General features: G+C 38.9%; 1 protein-coding gene across 1 annotated transcript; it reads left to right on the top strand.

The window, feature by feature from the left end:
• The first annotated feature begins 628 nt into the window (after nucleotides 1-628).
• Nucleotides 629-24,338, top strand: LOC128013611 (vesicular, overexpressed in cancer, prosurvival protein 1). The gene is made up of 5 exons (XM_052596727.1): nucleotides 629-923; nucleotides 9,190-9,248; nucleotides 17,079-17,156; nucleotides 18,176-18,309; nucleotides 20,924-24,338. Exons 1-5 carry the CDS (start codon nucleotides 861-863, stop codon nucleotides 21,115-21,117), a joined length of 528 nt encoding a protein of 175 aa, XP_052452687.1. The 5' UTR covers nucleotides 629-860; the 3' UTR covers nucleotides 21,118-24,338.
• Nucleotides 24,339-24,452: the final 114 nt, after the last annotated feature.

Here is a 24,452-nt window from a genome sequence, read left to right as displayed (position 1 = left end):
TATGCTAAATAGATGCTATAATAGTCTATCCTGGTCATTTTCAATACTCGCAATTCCAACTCCTGACTCACTACAGTGATTTTGACGGAACAAGATGGTTTTATACTGTCAGGGGCGTGGTAGCTCGTACCAAGGGGCGTGGTGAGCTGGAAACTGCTTACGTCACCTGCCACCGCAACATCCAATAGGAAAATCAACTGCAGTAGCCACCGTTCAACCTGAAGAGGGCAGCACTCAGACGTTTTTACACCATATATTGTAGAATTAAAACACTTTATACTCAAATGTCAAAAAAGTTACTCGAATTAATGAACATCACTAATAAAGCCCCATTCTTACAGATCATTAGCTAAAAAAAGTTGGTTTAGGTTTTAGTTACTGTTTAAGTATAATTCGATGGGATATAAATAAATGCCTTTTGATTTTATTATTTTTATGATGCAGTGACATTCAAACGCTTCAGTTGACACGTTTTGCTTTCATTGTATGTTTTATGTCCAGGTAACAGCTTTGTAAATCTCTGCATTTTTTTTTTTTTTTTTCAAGCACGGGCTAAGTAACTGTAATAAATGATCAGATGTTCTAGTAAAGCACTAGGTTTTTTTTTTTTTTTTTTGGGAGGATGAGAGAAGCCTTGAGCTGTCTGTGCGCGCTAATATCGCTTGCTGCTGTTTTTCACCGGTGGAAATCATTTCATTGTTGCGCGAGCGCGGATCAAGCTGCTCTCTCCTCACCGACACACACACACATACACACACACACACACCGCGCCTCCAGCATGCTTGTGCTTCTGCTGTGAACATTCTCGCTTTAAGGCAATGAGAGCTCCGTCCTGACAGCATTTGTTCCCTCGGTGCAGGATGCAGGAGCGGGTGAAGCGCGGTGGAGCGGCGGTGCTGCTGACGCTGTGCGCGGTGCTCGAGGTGAGTCTGACCGCCTTTCACACGCGCCTCGTCAACTCCGTCCTTTCTTATCACCCGCTGTTTACACACAGATCTATTGTGTAGCGTTCCTAGAGATCCGCGTGCAGTGTTGTATCTACATGTGTGATGTAGCGCTAGAGCCTTTGTCTCTGCCTCTGTCCGCTCCTCCTTCAGTGAAACACACTGGAGAAATAACACTGTAAATATCACTGTTTCTCAGGGCAGAGTTAAAGCAGAGCTGTGGTGTTCTTTATGGGTCACCTGAATTGCGTTTAGAACCGTGTTAGGGATTGTTTAACTCTTAGTTGTGGAAATCAGACGCGTTATGTATTTAGTTGTGTATAATGATTAGCCTGTGTGTGTGTGTGTGTGTGTGTGTGTGTGTGTTATATTATCACAGGCCTGCATGTTCATGAAAGTCCCATTAAGGAAGTTAAGGGTGGCTAAATGTCAGTATTAAAAAAAATCTGTGAGTTATTAATTTATTTATTTTATGTTTTGTGCACCAAGACAGTTCACATGTAAAAAAAAAAAAAAGAAAGAAAAAGAAAAAAAAAAAGATTTTCTTGGATTGCAATGAGATCAAAATTGTTTAATTGAATAATACGATTTAATCTTATTTGATTAGATAGCATGCTGATTTGATACTGTTTTGTTTGTGTGTTTGTTTGTTTGTTTGTTTGTTTGTTTGTTTATTGTACACTCAGCTGGTTTGCTATGATCTGATTTCTCTCTCTGTTAGCCGTTTTGCTTTGGGTTGGCTGTTTCATTTCCAAATAACTTTTAATTCTTTGATATGTACAGAATTTACATGTCAAAGGTGTTTGTGAAGCTAAGGCATCAGGCTTCATCAGGGCTCCTTACTGTACAGCAGATATTGTGTTTGCGGCTACAGTAATGGTATTTTCACCTCATCGCTGCCATCATTATATGGGCCTTCAAGAGAAGAGAGAGACACTCTGTCATAAGCACTTAGATGAGGATTAATCAATATGCCAGCTTATTCCCTCGTAAACTGTAGCATAACATCAATTAATTCCTGCATGTTGTTTCTCAGTAAAGATGTGCTCATTAGAGCATGGGCTGCTATTACTGGAGTCAATGACTGGGTTATGACTTATATATACCTGATGTATCTGCATGTTTTATCACTCATATCCACTTGTGCCACAGATGTTTACTGTATTGTATGATCTGTAGAAGGCATTTGGAGTTGTGCTTAGTGCTATCAGTTTATTGGTTGTTGTTTGACAGTCCTATAACTGCAAATAAGTAATACGACTGGCTTCTTTTTTAGCCAACCTTAAGATTTTGTAAAAGACAGACTTTTAATGCTCAAAAATGTGAAACTTGTTTGTAGTTATCCAGGTACGTAGGGTCAAACTGTAATGTATAACCAGTGAATGTGGTTAATTTCAATTAAACTTTAAGGAAGATGACATGTGCTGTTGTGATGTGATATACTGCATCTAAGACCATTATAAACAGCATTTAAATAATCTTTTCATATTATTACAAACACATATTATTTGAGGGCCATTTGGACTTTTTCTAAATTTATTTGTCACACTATATAGGACGATGAAATTGTGTAATGAATGTAAAAGGGTATTTAAAAAAAAAACTTGGTGACAGAACCTGAGAAAAAATAAAAATAAATAAAAATAAATGTACAGGAAAAATTGTAGCTGTGGTTACCAGAGCTTCAGCGTTAAAAGGAAAAATGTTAGCAATAAAAAAAAAAAAAAAAAAAAAGGAAATTTAAAAATCATAATTGTATTTTTTTAAGAAGAAAAATATTAGCTGTCACACAGGGGATTATGGCTGTACCAAAAAACGGTTAATTTAGAAGTATTTTACCATAACACAGAATTAGATTTTTTTAGATTAGAATTTTTTTTACTGTAGCATTTTTTACCATCTTTTACCATTAAAGGATACACAATAGTATCAGAACAATATCAGAATCTGCCGATAACGGCTTAAAATGTAAACATCATCATCGGTCCGATATGTACAACTATGGCGAAATGTCCTGCTGAAAAGACCGATATCTTGCATTCGCTCAGGAAATGCTAGCCGTAAGATCGAGTCGGCATTGTGGTCATTCTTGAAGTTAATTTTTGCCTGAATGGTGATTAGATTCACTTTTTTATTTCACTAGCGCCTGCAGCGGCTGACCAATCAGGTGAGGAGTTTTAACTCTCTAGGGGGCGCTGTTGGCCTATTTGTATTAAAATGAAATTAAAATGCACAAATAACATTAAGATTGTATTTCTGATTAAATAAAGCATTAACTGATGTCGTAAAGTCATGAGTATGTTTTTAAATTAAAGCTGCAGTAGGTAACTTTTGTAAAAAAATTTTTTTTTTACATGTTTATTAAACCTGTCATTATGTCCTGACAGTAGAATATGGGACAGATAATCTGTGAATAAATCAAGCTCCTCTGGCTCCTCCCAGTGTCCTATTGCCATTTGCAGAAACTCCATCGCTCCCGGAAAGAAACAACCAATCAGAGCTGCGGTCTGTAACTTTGTTTGTGTTCAAAATGTAGAAAAATGTATATAATAAGCGAGTACACCATGAATCCATTTTCCAAACCGTGTTTTTAGCTTGTCCTGAATCACTAGGGTGCACCTATAATAAGTGTTTATATTCGGACTATTTTAGATTGCTTCGGGGGTACCGCGGCGGAGTAACCCAGTACCTTTGTGATTCTTCATAGACATAAACAGAGAGAAGTAGTTCCGGCTACGATGTTCTTCCGCAAGACGCAAGCAGTTCTGTTTATTAACCGCTAGAGCGCCAAAAGTTACCGACTGCAGCTTTAATAAAAATCACAAACATGACACTTGTAATTTTATATATAGCCTAGATTTATTTATTAAAGTGTAATTTTTATTTTTTTGTTATGAACGCTAAAATATTTTTAAGAATGTTTACAACTCTTTTGCTTAAGACCATCTACAAATGTTAAACCTTTAAATAAAATGTTACGGTTACCACTGTATCTGACTGAAAATAAAAAAGATTTATATTTTTGTGCTCTCATTATAAAATAACTTCATTGTTGTTTATTAATTCTAACAAATACATTTTGTTAAAACTAACCAAAATGTAAAAAAAATTCTTTAGAATCTCTGCACAGTAGAGACTTGGTGTTGTTTCCAAACAGGAGGAAATATATCGGCTAACGGCAAAATGAGTTGAAAAATATTGGCATATCAGATGCTGGCAAAATCGAATATTAACATCTCTAATTAAAACCAGTTAATTTTTTAACTCTTTCCCTTATATCTAACTGTAAATGATGTTGACTATAGGAGCTGCATCAGTTGTGCACACATCTAATGAGAAGCGCGGTGTTGAGCTGCAGTCCGTGTCAGTTACGCTCATATCCAGCGCACTGCTGTGTGTAGCTCTGTTATTGGAGCTTTACCCGCATTGATTCCCATCACCGCCTTCAGTGACATTGAGCAAAGGCATTAGTGCAGACTGCAGGATCAGTCAGAAGTTGACAGGAAACAGCAGGGAGTTTAATTCGGCGTTTTGTGTGGCTTGCAGCATTAATACAGGGCTTTGCTCACTTGGTGCTGTGAATCTATATTAAGTTCTGTTCTCCGTTAAGAGCCGATGTTTCTCTCTGAACGGCAGCCAGTGTTAAACACGGCTCATGTTAAATCAGCTGGGGTCCGGTGTAGACGGTCAGTGGTCTCTGTGTAATAAAGCAGCTCTGCTGGGACTCATTCAGATCCTGCTTCATAAACAGCCATTACCCTTCAATCAGGGAACGACCTGCTGGAAGAACTGCTCTCTTTTTTACTGGTTTTGTAGAAGCCATTGAATTATTGAAGGATGAACCTGGAGTGAAAACATAAACAGCTTCTTGGAAAGATGAGTAATTTATGGTTTGTTTGAGAATAGTTTGCTGTGCTTCATCTGATCCAGTGTGTTACAGTGTGTGACAGACTGACGTTCTGTCCAAGAGAAGAACATGTCGTTTAAAACTCATTTTCCTCGTTCTTAGAAATGTGTTCTTTATTTTCATATTGATTCATTTTAAAAACCTGAGAAAAGAATCAGATTTACAGTTTCATAATTAATGTCATGCACCAAAAAAAGAAAGAAAGAAAAAACAATAAAAGAGAAAAGGTTTCATATAATGCCTCTTAAAAATCCAGGTAAAATGGTGTAAAAAGGTAAAAAGCATATTATATTTACACTTTAAATACAAGTGACAGTAGATATCTTTTTTTTTTAAGTGTGTATGTGTACAGTATATATATATATATATATATATATATATATATATATATATATATATATATATATATATATACAATATACATACATATATATTAGTGCTGTCAGTTTATAAAAAAAAAATAATAATAATCGCAATCAATCCCACCTGAATGGTAATGCAAGATTTCAATTGTATGTAACAATTTATGTTTCCAAATATGGAAAATGCAATTGAAAATGCATTTATATATTTATTTATTTTATCTTTTCAGGTTTAAAAGTTTTATACAAATATTATGAATTAGCATTATGGTTTTGTAATAATGACCACACAAGGCATTTTAATCAAATTATCTGGACATTTATTGCGCTCATGACTGTTGGCTGCTTGAAATAAGTTGTACAAATAGGACAGTTATATATATTTTAGATTATAATTGTTTACTCCAACCCGTTCTATAAGAGAATGGGCAGAAAGTGAAGTTATTAAATGGATGCATTTCCTCAGATCGTTTAAAATAAAGCAGTATATGGGACAAACAGTCAGAGTTTAGTCTCTGGCTCATTAACTGAAGCTGTGTAGTCTGTTAAGTCTGTGGAGAGCGTGTCAGATTGACCGTCTCTCTGCACAATATGCATCCGTCTGTCCGTGAGCGTCCGAGAGGATGCTGTCCGTCTTCTGTGAGGAGTCTCCAGTCTCCACATTAACTCAAACCATTTCCAACTCATGCTTCAGTAGAGCAGAGCGGATCCAGGTCAGACACAACAGAACTTCACCCAGCAAACCCAGGATATTAGTCCCTGTCGGCCTCTCTTACCAAACTGTTGTTCTTTAGCAGAGAAAAGCAATTAGAGCACTTGTGATTCTGTCTTTCTAATATGTTTATTCCAGTCCAGATCTGTGTGTTGAGTGCTGGATCTGAGATTGTTCTCTAAACAGAGCAGACTGAGAGAAAGATCCCTGGTGAGAAGAGCTGGAGATGTGATTGGGTTTAGCCTCAAAGCTACTATCATCATGCGGCAGTGCATAAGGACTCCTGGGAGAAAGCAGAGATTTCTGCTAATTATGGACCGTTGGGATTAGCTTTATTCGTTCATCATGTGGAGTGGATTAATGTGTGTCATTTAGCACAGAATGACCAAGACTTTATTTTCATCACAGAGAGAATCAGAAGAGTCTGCCGATGCTCTTGTATCTGACGCAGAAATGTATTATTGGTATTTATAAAGCACATATTAATGTCTTATTCTGCATGATCATATTCTGGATCTCTTGACTCAATACCTAAACATTCACAGCAACTACTGTACTTATTATTAAATATAGTTTATTGTACTAGTATAGTTTATATATAGTTTATTTACGCAATAGTAAATACAGTTTACTGAAGTAATTAATGACATTATTTTCATTTTTGGGTGAACTAACCCTTTAATAGTGAATATGTGTTCCCTAATCTGAAGAGTTTGTAGGATTACAGTATTTCACATGCTTTTAAAATGCTGTAGTTTTATTTTGATTTGGTTTGTTATAAAAATGTATTGATTGATTGATGATTTAATATTAATGGATTATAAAGTGTGTGCATTTAAGTGCAGTTTGTGATAATAAAAGTAAATATTAAACCCTATTATTAAACGTTTTACTTCAATGTACATTAAAGACTGCACTTATGTTGACCGACATGCTTAAACATGCTGAACTACTTAATTATAACTTTAACTAGAGTGTGTTTTATGATCATATATATAAAGAGAATATATTTTAAATGTGCTAAATTGCAACTTCATCTTTACAAATATATTTTAATACATGATGTATGTTTCATTACATTAAAATATATTTTAAATTAACAGTACATTTATTTATGAATTATTTATAATAAATTATAAAGTATAATATTTATATAAATGTTAACATATAAAGATGTCCTTAAGTCCTACTTAAGTAGGTGAAAACCACTCTAAATCTAAGTAATTATATTTAATATACATTTAATGCATAACACATTTCATTGAGTTGCAATGCACATGCACATTAAGTGCTCAAAAACATTTGCGCTTACTTTTAAAAAGAGCAGAAATAATACACTTTATTATCAATATTCACTGAAGTGCTTCTCTAATAAGTGCTCTTTTTTAATGCAGTTGTTTTTTCACAAGGATGTATTATGTTCTCCAGTTAGTTTATTTAAATGAGGGTGTTTTTAATTGTAGTCAGTGTAAATGTATCTGTTTGAGTTTAATGCATCCAGACGGCTCATATGTGTGAGGTGTTCAAGTGAGTGCTTTTCAAAATGTATTTTTACCGTATATACAGCATTTTGACCACACGTGTTACTCAGCACTGCATACAGTAAGTTTCTGGTCAGTCTGTGTTGTGGAGGACGGACACACTTCTCAAGTCTCGTGTACAGGAGCCACACTTTGACTTCTGCTCAGTTTTCCAGTCAGGATGTGTTTGCTGAGACAGGAGGTGAAACTGAGCAGCTTATATCACGACAGCTGAGCTAAAGTCATCAGCTAAGAGCTTAGCATTTATTCAGCGTTTCAGCACTCACTTCTGTCCCTTTATATATATATATATATATATATATATATATATATATATATATATATATATATATATATATATATATATATACATAAAAATACTTAATATAATTATAGTATATTATTAATTTTGAATATGATTCTTAATGAAAAAGTCTAATTTTAATGGGAATACAGATCATTGTTGAGTTCGTTCAGAATTCGCTAGCTAATTCCTCAAACCATTTCAAAGGAATTGTTGAGTAATGCATTGAATTAATTGTGAAAGTGGAAAAAGGCAGAGAAACACAAATAGCAAATGCTCCAATAATGGGCTTTAATTGTTTCTGTTTTTCTCTTTTTAAACGAATTATTAAAGTGAACGGAAGGCTGATTTGCACGCTCTGGGACTTGTGCTTCTCATGTGCTGTGTGTGCTAGGATTGAGAGTTCCCGCGGCTGTTTCTGGCTGTTTCCATCATGCTCCTGTGCACACACACACTGTGCTGAAGATGAAGAAGGCTGAACTGAGTCCAGTGTAATGAGATACGAGAGTTTGCTGTTCATCTGAAGCTAAACGCAGCTCTACCTCAGAGATTCACAAAGACTGCAGCAGATTACAGCTAATTATGATCATACACTGTTCAGATGAAGGAAAAAGTAACGTTCGAAACATTCCGTGTATTTGTGTCTCTTATGTTGCCGGCAGTAAAAGGAATGAAATCAACCTGAAACCTGCAGAATAAATATGAGCTTTTACGTTATTTACAGTACATTGCACATATATCCGTAAGTCCGTCTGGTTGTCTGGACGTTGTTATATGGTTACTGATGTGATTGACAACTTTCTGCTAGGACTTTATCTGGATATGTGGAAAATAATGAAAATTCCTTCCTATTTCCTGTGGGTTTCATCATTCATCAAGTGTGTGCAGTCTTCGGTGTCTCTGTTAGTCTTCCAGCTCTCAGCAGATGTTAGTGTGGATACTCCACAGTCATACAAACCCTGCAGAACACACTTCTTTCTTTCTTTGTGTTTCTTATAGTGTTTCCCGTTACATAAGTAAATTGCACTGACTGTACAAGAGAACGCTCTCAGCTCTCAGTCTGTACTGACTCGACTCTCGAGATGATTTATCTGTGGTTTGTTTGATTTGTGCTGTTTGTCAAGAGTTTCTGCCTCTTGAATGATGACCTCTGACCTCTGAGGAGGTTGTTTCGGTTCTTCTGAGAGCGAACTGTCATCATGTCAGCGTTTCACATCAGCTACAGTGAGATTCATCGAGCCTCTTCAGATCTGGACGCAAAGCATGTATATGTAGTTGATTTTTCCAGGATGTGTAAATGTTATTAAAATAATATTAATTTTGTTACATTTTTTCAGAAACTTGTCTAGACATGATTTATAATTGTAAATGAGATGTATCTTAATTTGAGTGCATTTATTAATTTATTTAATTTCCCCGTTTTATATTTTTTCTTTGCAGTGCATAGAAGCAAAGAAGTACTGCTGGTATTTTGAAGGAGGATACCCCATCTATTTCATGTGAGTACAGTCACTTTTATTTGTCTTTCTCTTATTTTATAACCTCTAAGGTTTACTCAACACCATCAGCATGCATTAACTCTCAGATGTCATCATGTGTTTGTGGTGTGCTGTCACCATCAGCCTTTCTAAGCTGGATGTGGTGTCTCTCTGGGAGTCTGGGAGCACTTCATCGGCAGGCTCCAATTATAATGCTGCATGTTTTCTCTGTTTGTAACCAGCCAAACTGAACATGTTATCCTGCTTTCATCTCTGAATGTGTCCTGCTGTAAACCTGCAGCGGTGTTGGTCTGGGGACGTGACTGCATGGCTTTGCATTGTGGCGTGCAGATAAAGCAGAGCCGTGTGAGATAGCAAACCCATCACACAAGCTGACACAGATATTCTGCCTGGATTTTGATGTTTTCTCCTCTGGTTCTGCTGTTTGATGGCTATGACCTCTTTTCTGTCTCCTGCTGAGCTCAGATTAGTCATGTTGTGTTTGAACTCACATTAAAGGGATAGTTTACCCCAAAATAAAGAAGATTTGCTGTTAATTCACTCAGACCCTCAGACCATCCAAGATGTAGCTGACTTTTGTTCTTCAGTAAAACAGTAAAGAAGATATTTAGCTGAAAGCATAGACTTTCAGAGTCAAAAGAGCATATCAGGCAACACAACACGAATACCTGTGGCTCCTGATGATATATTGAGGTCTTGAAGTGAAACCGAACATTATTGAACAGAGTATTATTACCTGTGATCCAGAGCCTCAGACAAACGTGGAAACAGATTCTTTGGGGCAGTTTGTTTCAGTTCACTGAGCTGACATACTGTGATTCCTGGATTGTGGGTAACTCTTTTCTAACATTAGACATGTCTTTCTGACATTTGATCAATTTACTGCATCCTTGCTGAATAAAACAGTAATTTATTTAAAAGACAACAACAAAATCTGGCCCAAACAGTAATTTCACAGTAAACAACCACACTTCTGACAAATAGCTGGAGTAACCATTTGCACTTATAAATTGCTTTTAAATTTCACAAAGATATGGTGAGGAACACAAAACAACAACGATAACAGAAATGCCTTAAGTAGTATATTCTTGTAAAACAAAACTCCATTAATCTTTGTTTTACTTACAACTTCACACAAGAATACACAACAAAATATTTTGATTTAAAATCAATTTATCTTTTATTTAAGATCAGACATATTGCATCCAAAAATATATTATAGGGACATATTTTTTTTTTTTTTTTTTAAAGATACTTTTGTTGCAATTATCTGCTTAGCCTGAGGTGTTTCCATGTTTTATGCCTCTTTTAACATCTGGCCAAAGGACTACGGTTAAAAACGAGTCTGTTGGCTAATACTGGCACATTAACAGAAATGTTCATTAATGTGTATTGCCCTTATACATGAAGTAATCCCTTGACTAAGTTGCTGAAGTAATTTCTAGACATCTCTCTTTAAGCTCTTAAGCTTCAAACACACTTCTTTCTTTGTTTTTAAGGCAGTGAAGTTATTTCCTCCCAAACTGTGGATGTTAAGAGGCAAATCGTGGCAAGCAGACGGTGTTATTTCTGATGATTCAGCTTTCTGTCCCTGTCTCCATCCCTCCTGAAAGATTAAAGGCTTAAAGAAACACTTCTCTCATCTCCTCTTCATAGAAGTAAATTCTAACTGCTGTGTGGTTAATATTTCGTCCAGTCTCAGTTTCAGTAGCCGTTGAGTGGCTTATGTGGTTTGTGTCACTTTTTAAGTATAGATCATACGTTTTCTTTGAACAGCTGTAAATATTGACATGGCCTTCTTTTATAACTTATGAAGACTTCCAGTGTACCTAGACACAGTCTTGCATGTTTAATAGATGATCCTGTCAACACGGCATTGCACGCATTTAGACTTGATATTGATGAGATTAAATTGGGATATTCAGTAAACGGATTACTTTAGAAATTCACTATTCACTAACCTCATGCAATACAGTTTCGTTTAGTTTCTAAATGTTCTGAAATCACTGTGCATTATTATAAATGAGATAAACGTCATTATCTTTAGTGCAAACCAGAGTTATTATAGTGCCATTCGTTGTTGATCAGACATGAGTCCAAACTCTCTGTGCACTTCAGTGAGCATGTCCGCTTCGACGGCTCTTAATGAAGGAGGCAGGAGGGAAGCTGGATCATCCGCTGGATCAGTTTGTGAGGTTGGAGAATGGGTAATGAAGGCCAGTCTGATCCGGACCGTTGACTGGAGCTCATGAGACAGCGGCTGAGAGCTCTCCACTGCATATCACAATCACAACTTGACTTCAGCTCCAGTTAGTTCTGCTGAGTTTATTCTCCTTTTTAAGGCTCGTTATCTAAATGCTCTTGTTTTTGAGGATGTGGATCACGCACCGTGTTCATTGCATGTAATGTGCATTTGAAAATATGCTCCAAAACAGCTTCCCAAATTTGTATTAAGCATTTATAAATCTGTTTCCAACAAAACAGAAGCATTTCTAAAGAGAAGTTTTCACCAAAATAAAAGCTCTGTGGTTTAATGTTTAAAATGCATTAAATGACTTTAATCACAGCAGAGTGCATTCAAATTGTTTAATCACAGCTAGCTGTGCAGTATACCTCTTGTACTGTGGTTATTTGCCAACATTGACTAGTTAAATCTGTTAATGTTGTTTGCATTGTAATATTTGACTGGAAGGATACAAATGATGGTTATTTTGATCAGTAATAATAATAATAATTCTTTACATTTATATAGCGCTTTTTTTCTAGACACTCAAAGCGCTTACATAGTCAAGGGGTATCTCCTCATCCACCACCAGTGTGCAGCATCCACCTGGATGATGCGACGGCAGCCATAGTGCATCAGAACGCCCACCACACACAAGCTTACTGGTGGAGAGGAGACAGAGTGATGAAGCCAATCAGCGGATATGGGGATTGTTAGGAGGCCATGATGGTCAGAGGCCAATGGGCAAATTTAGCCAGGATGCCGAGGTCACACCTCTACTCTTTACGAAAGACATCCTGGGATTTTTAATGACCACAGAGAGTCAGGACCTCGGTTTAACGTCTCATCCGAAGGACGGTGCTTGTTGACAGTATAGTGTCCCCATCACTACACTGGGGCGCTAGGACCCACACAGACCACAGGGTGAGCGCCCCCTGCTGGCCTCACTAGCACCTCTTCCAGCAGCAACCTAGTTTTCTCAGGAGGTCTCCCATCCAGGTACTGACCAGCTCAGCCCTGCTTAGCTTCAGTGGGCAACCGGTCTTGGGCTACAGGGTGATATGGCTGCCGGACAGCCAGTGACAGCTTGTATGGGATTCTGCACACTTCAAATTAGACACATGAAGCATATCATGAATCAGATCATCACATTTATTTGAATGAATTATGCCACTAATTTGAATAATTTATTGAGAGAGAGAAAGAGAGTGATGATAGTTGTGTGTGTGAATTACCTGCATCTGCTTGTATCTACCTACAAAAAAAAGAAGCTGTCAGTTTAGTTGCTTCAAAAACAGCGATTTTACCTCCTTATTTAATGTAGCAATTCACTATCGAAGTTACTAAAATAGGAAAAGGATCTGCCGCCCGCAGTTGATTTTGATATTCTAGGTATTATCAAATTGAGTTTTGAGAATGCAGTGGATGTGGAGGACTATAATGTAACAAGAGCTCATTCAAATACTGAGGTGCTAAACCATTCAGGGCTTTATAAGTAATAAGCAATATTTTAAAATCTATACGATGTTTGATAGGGAGCCAGTGCAGTGTGGACAGGACCGGGCTAATATGGTCATACTTCCTGGTTCCTGTAAGAACTCTTGCTGCTGCAGAACAACCACCCAATAAAGCATTACAATAATCTAACCTAGAGGTCATAAATGCATGGATTTGGAGATGGAAAATGCAGTTTTACAAATGCTAGAAACGTGGCTTTCTAAGGAAAGATTGCGATCAAATAGCACACCTAGGTTCCTAACTGATGACGAAGAATTGACAGAGCAACCATCAAGTCTTAGACAGTGTTCTAGGTTATTACAAGCAGAGTTTTTAGGTCCTATAATTAACACCTCTGTTTTTTCAGAATTTAGCAGTAAGAAATTACTCATCATCCAGTTTTTTATATTGACTATGCATTCCATTAGTTTTTCAAATTGGTGTGTTTCACCGGGCTGCGAGGAAATATAGAGCTGCGTATCATCAGCATAACAGTGAAAGCTAAGACCATGTTTCCTGATGATATCTCCCAAGGGTAACATTTAAAGCGTGAAGAGTAGCGGCCCTAGTACTGAGCCTTGAGGTACTCCATACTGCACTTGTGATCGATATGATACATCTTCATTCACTGCTACGAACTGATGGCGGTCATATAAGTACGATTTAAACCATGCTAATGCATTTCCACTGATGCCAACAAAGTTTTCTAGTCTAAATAAAGAGAATGTTGTGGTCAATTGTGCAGCACTAAAAGTGACATGACATACAGCCAAGTATGGTGACCCATACTCAGAATCGGTGCTCTGCATTTAACCCATCCAAAGTGCACACACACAGCAGTGAACACATTCACACACCAGTGGGCATCATTTATGCTGCGGCGTCCGGGGAGCAGTTGGGGGTTCAAAGCACCCGAGACTCGAACCCACAACTTCAGGGTTAGAGGTCAAACTCTCTAACCATTAGACCATGACTACTAAGATCCAAAAGCACTAATAGAGAGATACAACCACGATCAGATGATAAGAGCAGGTCATCTGTAACGGACAGAAAACATTTGGTGCATCATAAAGAGGAAGATGTTACAAAGAAGACCTAAGACAGTAGAGCGACTAGAAGCCTGTATTAGACAAGAATGGGACAACATTCCTATTCCTAAACTTGATCAGCTCGTCTCCTCAGTCCCCAGATGTTTGCAGAATATTATAAAAAGAAGAGGAGATGCCACACAGTGTAAACATGGCCTTGTCCCAACTTTTTTGAAATGTGTTGATGCCATGGAATTTAAAAGCAAGCATACTATATTACAATAATAACACATAACATAACATTCTCGATCGCTCTGCAATAGCATAATGAAGGTGCTGATGATGATCACTGGTCATACATTTTATGGTCCTTTTCCTTCCATAGACCATATGAATACATTCAGACACTAAACTTAGTGATTGCTTTTGAGATGTGAAGAGACTTTCAACCAGCATAACAAAAAATGTTTCTGAACCATGCCTTTCACTCGTTCTGCCAAACAAGAACAGCACTAGAGGAGTCAGAGCCGACCGTTTTCTGTTTGGATGTATATACAGGATGTGTCTTCAGTATTTGTGCTACTGTGAGCTGAATTACAGGGTTTCTCAAAAGCAAACATTTGCAGTGTGACTTGTCTGAGCAGCTTCACACCTCACCGCAGTAAACATCAGAAGCTCGATGAAGATGGGCATGCTTATTAAATCAAAGGGCAGCAACTTTTAAAGTGTTCTGGTGATTAGGAGCTTCAGTTACAGATGCTCTGTTGAAAGGTCATCTTCAGTGGCTAATTTTACCCATTTACCCAGCATGCCAGTGGGTCACAAGAATAGGATTTTATATAACCGTGTCAAAAACAAGATTATGTAGTGTCTAAATGTGTTTAAGCCTACTGAGTAAGAACATTAATAAGAGCACAAGCAGCATTAATTATTATTTTAAAGGGAGATTTCCTTGTCAAGTTGTTTTGTGGCGAAGGGAGGTTTGCACATCCTGCTCTGTGTTGCCTGACGTGAGAGTTTATAAATGATGGAGAAATTCTTGTTTTGGTGGTGAACTGTTTTTTAAATTCTTGTGTTTCTCCATTTGGATGAATGGGTTTTAAACATCTTAATCAAAGCAATGCAAAGCCCATCCGTCAGCATCACAGTGCAAGCGCTGAAGCGTAAAGCTGCAGTCACAGAGAAACATATCGACCTGTCAATGCATCAACTTTCAAGCTCTGCTGGATGCAGAGGAACTGTGTGTGATGATTCTCCCCGAGGTTTGCTGAAAATCAGCACTGACATCTCGACTCATGCTTGAAGTGCAGTCATTCCCTCAGATAGGAAGATCTTCAGAGGAAAAGCTCAGGTCAGAACTGCCCTCTGTGAAGCCGAGCTGTCCTCACACTGAAGCTCAACATTACACTGTTCAGGTGAAGGGTTGCTCACCTCACAACTGATCAGGTCTGTGTTTCGTCGTGTTAAACTGTCTGACACACACTGAGATAGTCCTATAATTTACGTAAACAATTCCATTCCGATCCATTAGACCCTGAGAGAATTCATTGTTAAAGATGTTTCTGTTGCATTAGATTTATATTAAATTGATGCTTTCAGCAGGACGCCGGCTGAGGCTCTGACTTTATTAGTTTCTATTTACACAAAGCTTGTGCTATGCAACTCTATTATTTCTGAACTCTTTCTGCATGGTATGATTCATTATTAACCATAAACACTAAGCAATAAATAAAACACAATAATAATAATAGCACCTAATATAATATTTTTGAACAGGGCCAGCAATATTTTAAATGTGATATGTGAACATTTTTGAAAAACTTTTGTCATCCAAAAACAAAGCAAATATATGTAGACACATGTAAATAAATACATAAATGAAAGCAGGTTTTTTGTTCTTAAATCAAATAATTGCATGACAACAAAATATATTTATTCAGTTTTTTTAGAATAACCTCAAATGTGTAATAAGTGAAGATGCAGAATCCTGCGGGCTACAGATTCAGTTCATCTGAATTAGTTATGAATGAGGTAATAGTGATGTATTACGGCAGAGATGAACCTTCACTGCACAGAACAGATCAGAAACGCCACTGAAACAGAATAATAGAGATCACAGTGCTGTGGCATGCAGGAAGTCAATTTAATACGAAAGTATTGATTTAGTATAGAAACTGAATGTTTGAACTTGGATATATTTAGAGATTATACTTGATCTTTCTTCCATGCTGTGTGGTATGAAATGATTTCATCAGTGATGACATTGCTGTGGTCGTCTGTGTGCAGCTGATGCTGTTCTTCTCTGATGGATGTGTTGTTTCAGACGGAGCTGATGCTAATAATCTGGCTGCTCATAAATGGCCCGTTAAGAATGCTAATAGATGGCAGAGGTTCTGATGGGCTCATTTATTCCTCATATCTCAATATGGCACAGCTTGGAAAAAGGTGCAGTGCTTTCAGTGTTCTTTAGAGGAACATATGAAGTGCTTGTTCAGGATCTGATCCTCGTTGCTGTGATTAGTGAGTCTCGGTCGTTAGAGCCGCTATGGAGCTGGAGCTCTGCTAAAAGAGTCTTTGATTCTCCCTGAAGAGCTCCAGCTGATCTCTGTCTGAACAGTCACAGCACACACGTGATCTGAAACCAGCAGAACATACTTCAACCACAGGACCTGAAGGAGAACAGCCTGCTGAGACTGGAGGAATGATGCTGAAAATACTTGAGATATTTTCAATTCTTATAATGTTTCAAACTCATTTTTAATTGCTCCTCATTATAAGACGATCACAAAGTGAGAATCCCTGTCCAGCGGTTGGGAAGAGATGAATATGAGTCTGTTTTCTTCTCTCAGTGGTTGATTGCAGAAGAACGGAGAGCTGGATGGAGTCTGATCTCTATTAAAGTGTGAAAGGTTTGCAGATACTGCATCTGTTCATCTTGTGTTAGTATTCAGAGCATCTGTCTTCGTTCCAGTTCACCGCTGCTTCATCCATCATTGTGCATGTTTTGATGAGATGGCGTCGATGGTTGGAAATGGAAATGAACTGATTGAATCTTCTCTTATGTCTGGTTTTTCTCCACAGATGTCGCTCGTATGAGGAATGCTGTGGGACTCGCTGCTGCGTCCGAGCGCTTTCCATCCAGAGACTCTGGTATTTCTGGTAAGAATGGCCTTTTATTCTGCCTTTATACATTATTACTTTCTGTTTTATTTTTCATTTTACTGCATGATTTACTCAGAAATTGGCAGTAAATTTCACAAATAACAGCACATTACATTGATTTAAATGTAGAATTTTGAAGTTGAAAAACTGAACTAGTGTTTTTTGGTAACACTACTTCAAGCTTTTATATATGATACATTATAAAAGTAGTTGTAGTATTGTATTTAAGGATCTCTGTTCATACTCATGAATTATCATTTTAAATCTTTACCACTTTTTCAATCCTTCAAAACACCAAGTTTAACCCATTTGACAGCAAGAATACAGGCTAGAACAAGAGTTTAATTTTACTCATCAGTCAGTTTACATCAGCAGTCATCAGTGTCACAGATATATTTGTAGAAATAGACAACAATACACTGTATGAGTCACAATTATACTTTACTCTTTTATGACAGAAATCATTAGGATATTAAGTAAAGATCATGTTCCATGAAGATATTTAGTAAATCTCCTACTGTAAATATATCAAAACTTAATGTTTGATTAGTAATATTTATTGCTAAGAACTTTAAAGATGATTTTCTCAATATTTAGATTTCTTTGCTCCCTCAGATTCCAGATTTTCTAATAGTTGTATCTCAGACAGATATTGTCCTCCGAACAAACCACACATCACTGGAGAGATCATTTATTCAGCTTCAGATGATGCATACATATTAATTTTTATAAACTTTAATCTTATGATTGATTTTGTGGTCCAGGGTCAAAAATATATCTGCTACTCTTGATTATGATGTACTATTTCAGCCATATTGTTTAGATTTTATTTTTAAATAAGTAGTTTTTAAGTAGTTTGAAGCTGTTTGTTACTTTTTTCAAGCTTCATTTGATGAAGACAGAAACTTCAATGAAACAGTGCAGAACTGTGATATCTGCTGTTTGTGGTGATGTGCAGGAGCTGGCGTGTGATTGGATGGTGGTTGTGTCAGTCATGTGTATCTGCTCTCTCATAGGCTGCTGCTGATGATGGGCGTGCTCTTCTGCTGCGGAGCAGGCTTCTTGATTCGCCGGAGGATGTATCCATCAGCGCTCAGCGAGGAGCCCGCCTTCAACGTGTCCTTCACCAGACACCCGGTCAGCTCGCCAGGTGAGCGTCACACCACCATCACCACCATCATCATCTTCATCATCATCACCATCATCACCATCATCAGTGTAGGGCAGAGCAATATGGCCAAAAATACCGTCTATTTCCAGGAAATTTGACCGATTCAACATCGTGATTTTGATGGGGGGGGGGGGGTTTTGTTGTTGTTTTTTTTAAATGGAGAACTTTTGATCATTTTAATTCACCCTTGATCAATAAAAATATTAGTTTCTGAAAATAAAATGAAAAACCACAAACCCAAATTTAAGATGTTGACTACAAATTAATTTTAAAAAATAAAAACATTTCACCCAGCGTTAGTGCACACTGTATTTGATCTTTTCCTCTAACTGCGAGTGTTTTTGGAGTCTGGAGGAGTGTTGTTTGTTTGAGTCATTAGCTCTAATTGCAGCATATGGTGGAGTGTGTGAGAGGAGTGTGTGAGAGGAGTGTGTGAGAGGAGCGTGTGAGAGGAGCGTGTGAGAGGAGCGTGTGAGAGGAGTGTGTGAGAAGAGCGTGTGAGAAGAGCGTGTGAGAGGAGCGTGTGAGAAGAGCGTGTGAGAGGAGCGTGTGAGAGGAGCGTGTGAGAGGAGCGTGTGAGAGGAGCGTGCGAGAGGAGCGTGCGAGAAGAGCGTGCGAGAAGAGCGTGCGAGAAGAGCGTGCGAGAAGAGCGTTCGAGAAGAGCGTGTGAGAAGAGCGTGTGAGAAGAGCGTGTGAGAGGAGCGTGTGAGAGGAGCGTGTGAGAGGAGCGTTTGAGAGGAGCGTTTGAGAGGAGCGTTTGAGAGGAGCGTGCGAGAGGAGCGTGCGAGAAGAGCGTGCGAGAAGAGCGTGCGAGAGGAGCGTGCGAGAGGAGCGTGCGAGAGGAGCGTGCGAGAGGAGCGTGCGAGAGGAGCGTGCGAGAGGAGCGTGCGAGAGGAGCGTGCGAGAGGAGCGTGCGAGAGGAGCGTGCGAGAGGAGCGTGCGAGAGGAGCGTGCGAGAGGAGCGTGCGAGAGGAGCGTGCGAGAGGAGCGTGCGAGAGGAGCGTGCGAGAAGAGCGTGCGAGAAGAGCGTGCGAGAAGAGCGTGCGAGAAGAGCGTGCGAGAAGAGCGTGCGAGAAGAGCGTAGAGCGAGAGGAGCGTGCGAGAGGAGCGTGCGAGAAGAGCGTGTGAGAGGAGCGTGTGAGAGGAGCGTGTGAGAGGAGCGTGTGAGAGGAGCGTGTGAGAAGAGTGTGTGAGAGGAGTGTGTGAGAAGAGTGTGTGAGAAGAGTGTGTGAGAGGAGTGTGTGAGAAGAGTGTGTAATGAGGTCAGGGTGCAGCTGCTGTAAACGGATGAGTAGGTTTGGACCAGAACACACCTCTCCTGATTATGATGCTGATGCTGTTATTAAATATATCCCTCATCTCTCAATTTGTCCTTTAACTGAGCCAAACAAGGCTTGGAGAGACCGAGCCAATTCTTGCTCACTATTACAGTCGCTAACAGGCAGTTATTAGCCGCTCTCGCTCGGAGCCAAGGTTGGCACTTCACCACAGACTTGATTTATTTCCCATCTCTGTGCCAGACCAGCAGAAAACTGCAAGTGAGCCATTCTGGTGTGAGCAGATATGTCACTAACATATGGCCAGCAACGGCCTGCTGTTCTCAGTAGATGACACACAGTGTTTCCGACAGACGATTGTGTGAGCTGCTGCTGGATGTTTTCATGCATCCGGTGCGTCACACTCCATCATATCAGGTGCTGCTTCGGTTGGCAGCAGAATAAGGGACTAATTTGGATCTTTAAAGGAATAATCAGGGTTATTCTCTCAGTTTGAAAAAACAGCTTACAGTAATGCACAGAACCGTAGAGTTAAAGGCAGACATGCCAAGCTCATACGTGCTACTCCAGCAGAGATGTGGCATGGATACATTTACATTTATGCACTGACTTAAATCTAAATGTTTGTGCGAGCAAAGCAGAGAAAGAGGAGTTAACCTTTCTGGCATCAATATGAGACTTAATCAGCATCTTGTTTCTTGCAGTTGCACTTAATCTTTATGATATATTTCATTTGAAAACATAATATAAAGCTCTGAAGAGACTTTTTCACACATAAAAAAAACCTCAAACGTTTAAACTGTGATTCATATTAACCATATTTAAAACATTTATCTATAATTGATTCTGTAGATCCAACAGCCCTCTTCTGGAGGCGGGAGAGAATATGCAGCTCATTTGCATTTAAAGCGACACACTCAAAAACAGCTCTTTTTAGACACGCCCCAAAAATGGCATTTTCCAGCTGTTATAATAAATGATCTGTTGGGTATTTTGGGCTGAGACTTCACAGACACATTCTGGAGACACCCATGACCACAAATACATCTTGTTAAAAGGAGCATAATAGGTGATGGTTTTGAGATGAGACCGAAAGACAATGATGATTTAATGATATTGAGAAGCAGTTCTACAGGTAACAACTCTTTCAGTAATTTAGTGGGTACAGGATCTAACAAACATGTTGTTGGTTTAGATACAGTGATAAGTTTATTTAGCTCTTCCTGTCTTATATCAGCAGTATTCCAGTAACAGCATGTGGACATCTTCTACATCAGTGAACCTTGAGATGATTTTCTTCATTGTTCCTCCAACAGTGTCGCAGCAGCCGGGCATGCAAGGCTACGGTGACCCCTGCGGCGCCATGACGACGGCCCTGACCCCAGCCTACCCGGGTCACATGATGAGCTCGTACCCCCCACCGCCCTCCTACTGCAGTCATCCGCCGCCCTCGTACGATCAGCTCTTCAGGAACGGCGAGAAGAAGAGCCTCAGCCGGTCCTCGCAGTGAGACGCCGCTCTCGCTCTTTCTGCCGGTCACAGTCTGTTTGACCTTTGACTGGTGACCTGTGGAGGGGCAACAGAGAACAGTGGTCCTGATGGGGTTTGAGACGGACTTCTCTCCTGACGGAGCTGTGAAGAAGAGATGCCAAGCACACGAGATACTGAGAGTCTGGACTCTTTCTTTGAGAAGTGGGTCTTGAGGGACAGGAGATGAAAACACAGCACATCCATCCTGAGGACGACCGCACTTCAGAACACATCCTGATCTCAGATGAGCGTTTATCACATTACACCCGCTCAGTATCATCCTCCTGAGCCTCTCAAACATCTGGAAGCCTGTTCATGCCACTGGATTATTAAAAATAAATAAAAGATAAAAATAAGGTAATTGACACTTTTCCTCTCGGAATTCTGACTTTTTATTTTGCAACTGCAAGTTCAATTCTGACTTCTTCTTTTTTTAAGAAAGTTTTGTAAGAAAATAGTTTTATTGTCAGAATTAGTCAGAATGACTCGTGATTGCAAGTTTATATCTAACAAATATGAGAAGTCAGAAATACGAGATATGAACTGAGAAAGTGCAAGAAAGGTCAGAAGTGTGACTCGTTTCGCAATTATGCCTCTTTTTTTGTGTGTGTGTGTGTGTGTGCGTGCATGCGTGTTTGTGTGTGTGTGTGTGTGTGTGTGTGCGTGCATGCGTGTTTGTGTGTGTGTGTGTGTGTGTGTGTGTGTGTGTGTGTGTGTGTGTGTGTGTGTGTGTGTGTGTGTGTGTGTGTGTGTGTGTGTGTGTGTGTGTGTGTGTGTGTGTGGCAGAAACAGGCTTCCATACAAACAGGAATTTGGCTGATGTTTTGTTCCAGTCCCAGTGGTTTAAAGGGTTAATAAACTCTTGTCTGTGTATGAATCTGAAATAGATGATGAGCTCACATGGAGGGAGTCTGCTGAAGTCATGTTAACTGAGCAATTTATTCACATCTTTTCTGCTTCATTACAGCCAGAGTGGATGGGCCAGAAACTGCAGAAGCTCGTTTCGGGTTAAATGTCTGGTTTTATTGGAGAGTTCACTCTCGTTAATGGTCCTCTGAGAGTTTATCTGTGCAGATTAATTACTGGACTACAATCATCACTGAAATATAATGATTCAAACCCAGTGAGAAATACAGCTGTATTCAGAGTCATTTAGCACAACACCTGCTAGAAAACTACTGGAATTAGTTTCAGGGCTCTTCATTAGCACCGAAAACAATCAGATGTGAAGCACACACCTGTAAGAGAAACAGGTCAGTTTAGCTCGAAGGGAATCATTTAAGATTTTAAAGGGAATTTGAACAGAATCACTGTTTCACGGCTGTTCACGGAGACGCGGCTGCGGTTCAGTGAACGAGCCGTTTAACATCAAATCTGCGCTGGATACTAATATCCAAACTATAGTGAAAACACTATCAATTAGCACAGTAACAAGATCGGCAGTTTAAGACATTAACTTGTAAGCACAAAACACAAGATACTTCTCTTTTCAATATGAATAAGGCTTTATTAGATAAATCTAAGACATATAAACTAATCTAACACATAAACGCACACACACATTCACACAAGTTGCAGGAAGATCGAAAGTTAGGGAAAGATGAGTTTAAGAGAATGGAAATATGGAATCCCAAGTTTACAGCAATACGTTAAATTGCATAGACATGAACAACCATCAATCACGTAATTACCCCTCGCATTGAGTTCCTCAGTGAGGTTAAAATTATATTAGATACACCAGTAAAGGTCAGAGTCTGGAGGAGTTACTTGCGTCTCCTGTGTAAACGGGTTCCCTTTGCTGTCGTTAAAAGGGGGTTTCCTGATGTTTCTGATTGGCTGGAAGTTCAGTAGTCGCTGAAGTGAGTCTTGGGAAGCCTGTGGTTGGGCGTTTGCTGAAGATGGAGAGTTGTGTGGCTGGTTGAAGTTGAACGGGCAGTCGAGGTCAGACACGGCGTTACAAAACTTAACTCAGAACACGAAACTCTCAAACGGAAAAGAAAAGAAACTAAAGTAAAAGAACAGAAGTAAAGTTTGACGAGACTAGGTGGTGTTTCTTTTCATCGTGGCTGAGTAGCAGCAGGTGTGCAAGCCGAAACACGCTGGAACCGCGCTCAAAGAATGCTAACAGTGATGACTAAAACCTAAAGGTAGGAGCAAAAGCTAAAAGCAAAGATTTGATGGTGTCCTGAGTATTTAAACTGCCCTGTTGGCCACACCTCAAATGTTGTCTTGACCAATCAGATATTGTCTTGGCTCGGGGGTATCATAAATCATATGGGGGGGGGGGGGGTTACATGTGCTGGCCGGCATTGCATCTCAATTACTTTCCCCAAATTTGACAATCTCTTCTCTGAATTGAAATTGTCAATAATTGTTCTAATGGTGTTAATGTTTAATTTGTGTGGTTCGGGTCTGATACGCTACACTCTGGTTATCTGTTAACATCTCTGTGAAGAGAATGCAGATGCAAAATTGTTTCATATTTAAACCCTGAGTAAAATTAAACTTCATAATAAATTATAATTAGCCCGAAAATGTAATATATATATTTAGGACTAAGAAACCTTTTTTTGTGATTACAGGTCCAATAAGAACATTAAGAGTAATATTATTAAGATCAATATTGTTGTTGTTGTTATTTTGGGGGGTAAAATATGACTGAAACATGGTCTTCTTAACATTCACCAACCAGCACTATTAGAATATATATATATATATATATATATATCTCAAATTAGACTGATTTGTAGGCCATTTTTAGTAGATGTGATCCTGAACGTTTTATTTGAATGTGATTAGTATATTGAATGCTGGCTGGTTCCTATTCTTGATGTTGTGACTGTAAAGACTGGATATGAAAGTACATGAAAAACACACAGAGCATCAATAGGTTGGGGTATATTTTAAGTCATTCAAAGCCGTTTTGAAAGTGTTGTTTTTTGTCGTTGTGGTCCACTGTTCATGGTTTCGTTTGAAGCTGAACTATGCAAAGAGCGACTGAGTCCATCTGCTAATGTTGGAGTTTGTTTTCTGTTTTCTGGTGGAAGAGATGTTCAGATTCAAGCACCGCTGTAAACTGTACGTGTCACACATCTGCCTCTGACACGATCTGTGGATTGACACCAGCAAACCCTTCACAGTGAAACACTCCTGATGTCAGAAAATCATGAACTCTGATAATAAAGCTCCCTCTGTTCCAGACTTTTGCTCATGTGTCTGTGTTTATGTGTTCAGCTCTTGCTAATGTTAAGCTCCTTGTAGCTTTGTAAGTGTTTACTTGCACAGTCGTGGCATTTTACTGGAACGAGCCTCTAG

This window comes from Carassius gibelio, chromosome B24 (genome assembly GCF_023724105.1).
Source record: "Carassius gibelio isolate Cgi1373 ecotype wild population from Czech Republic chromosome B24, carGib1.2-hapl.c, whole genome shotgun sequence".
In the NCBI taxonomy this organism is placed as follows: Eukaryota; Metazoa; Chordata; class Actinopteri; order Cypriniformes; family Cyprinidae; genus Carassius; species Carassius gibelio.
The sequence above is the reverse complement of the archived record's forward strand: the minus strand, read 5'-3'. Positions and strand labels throughout refer to the sequence as shown.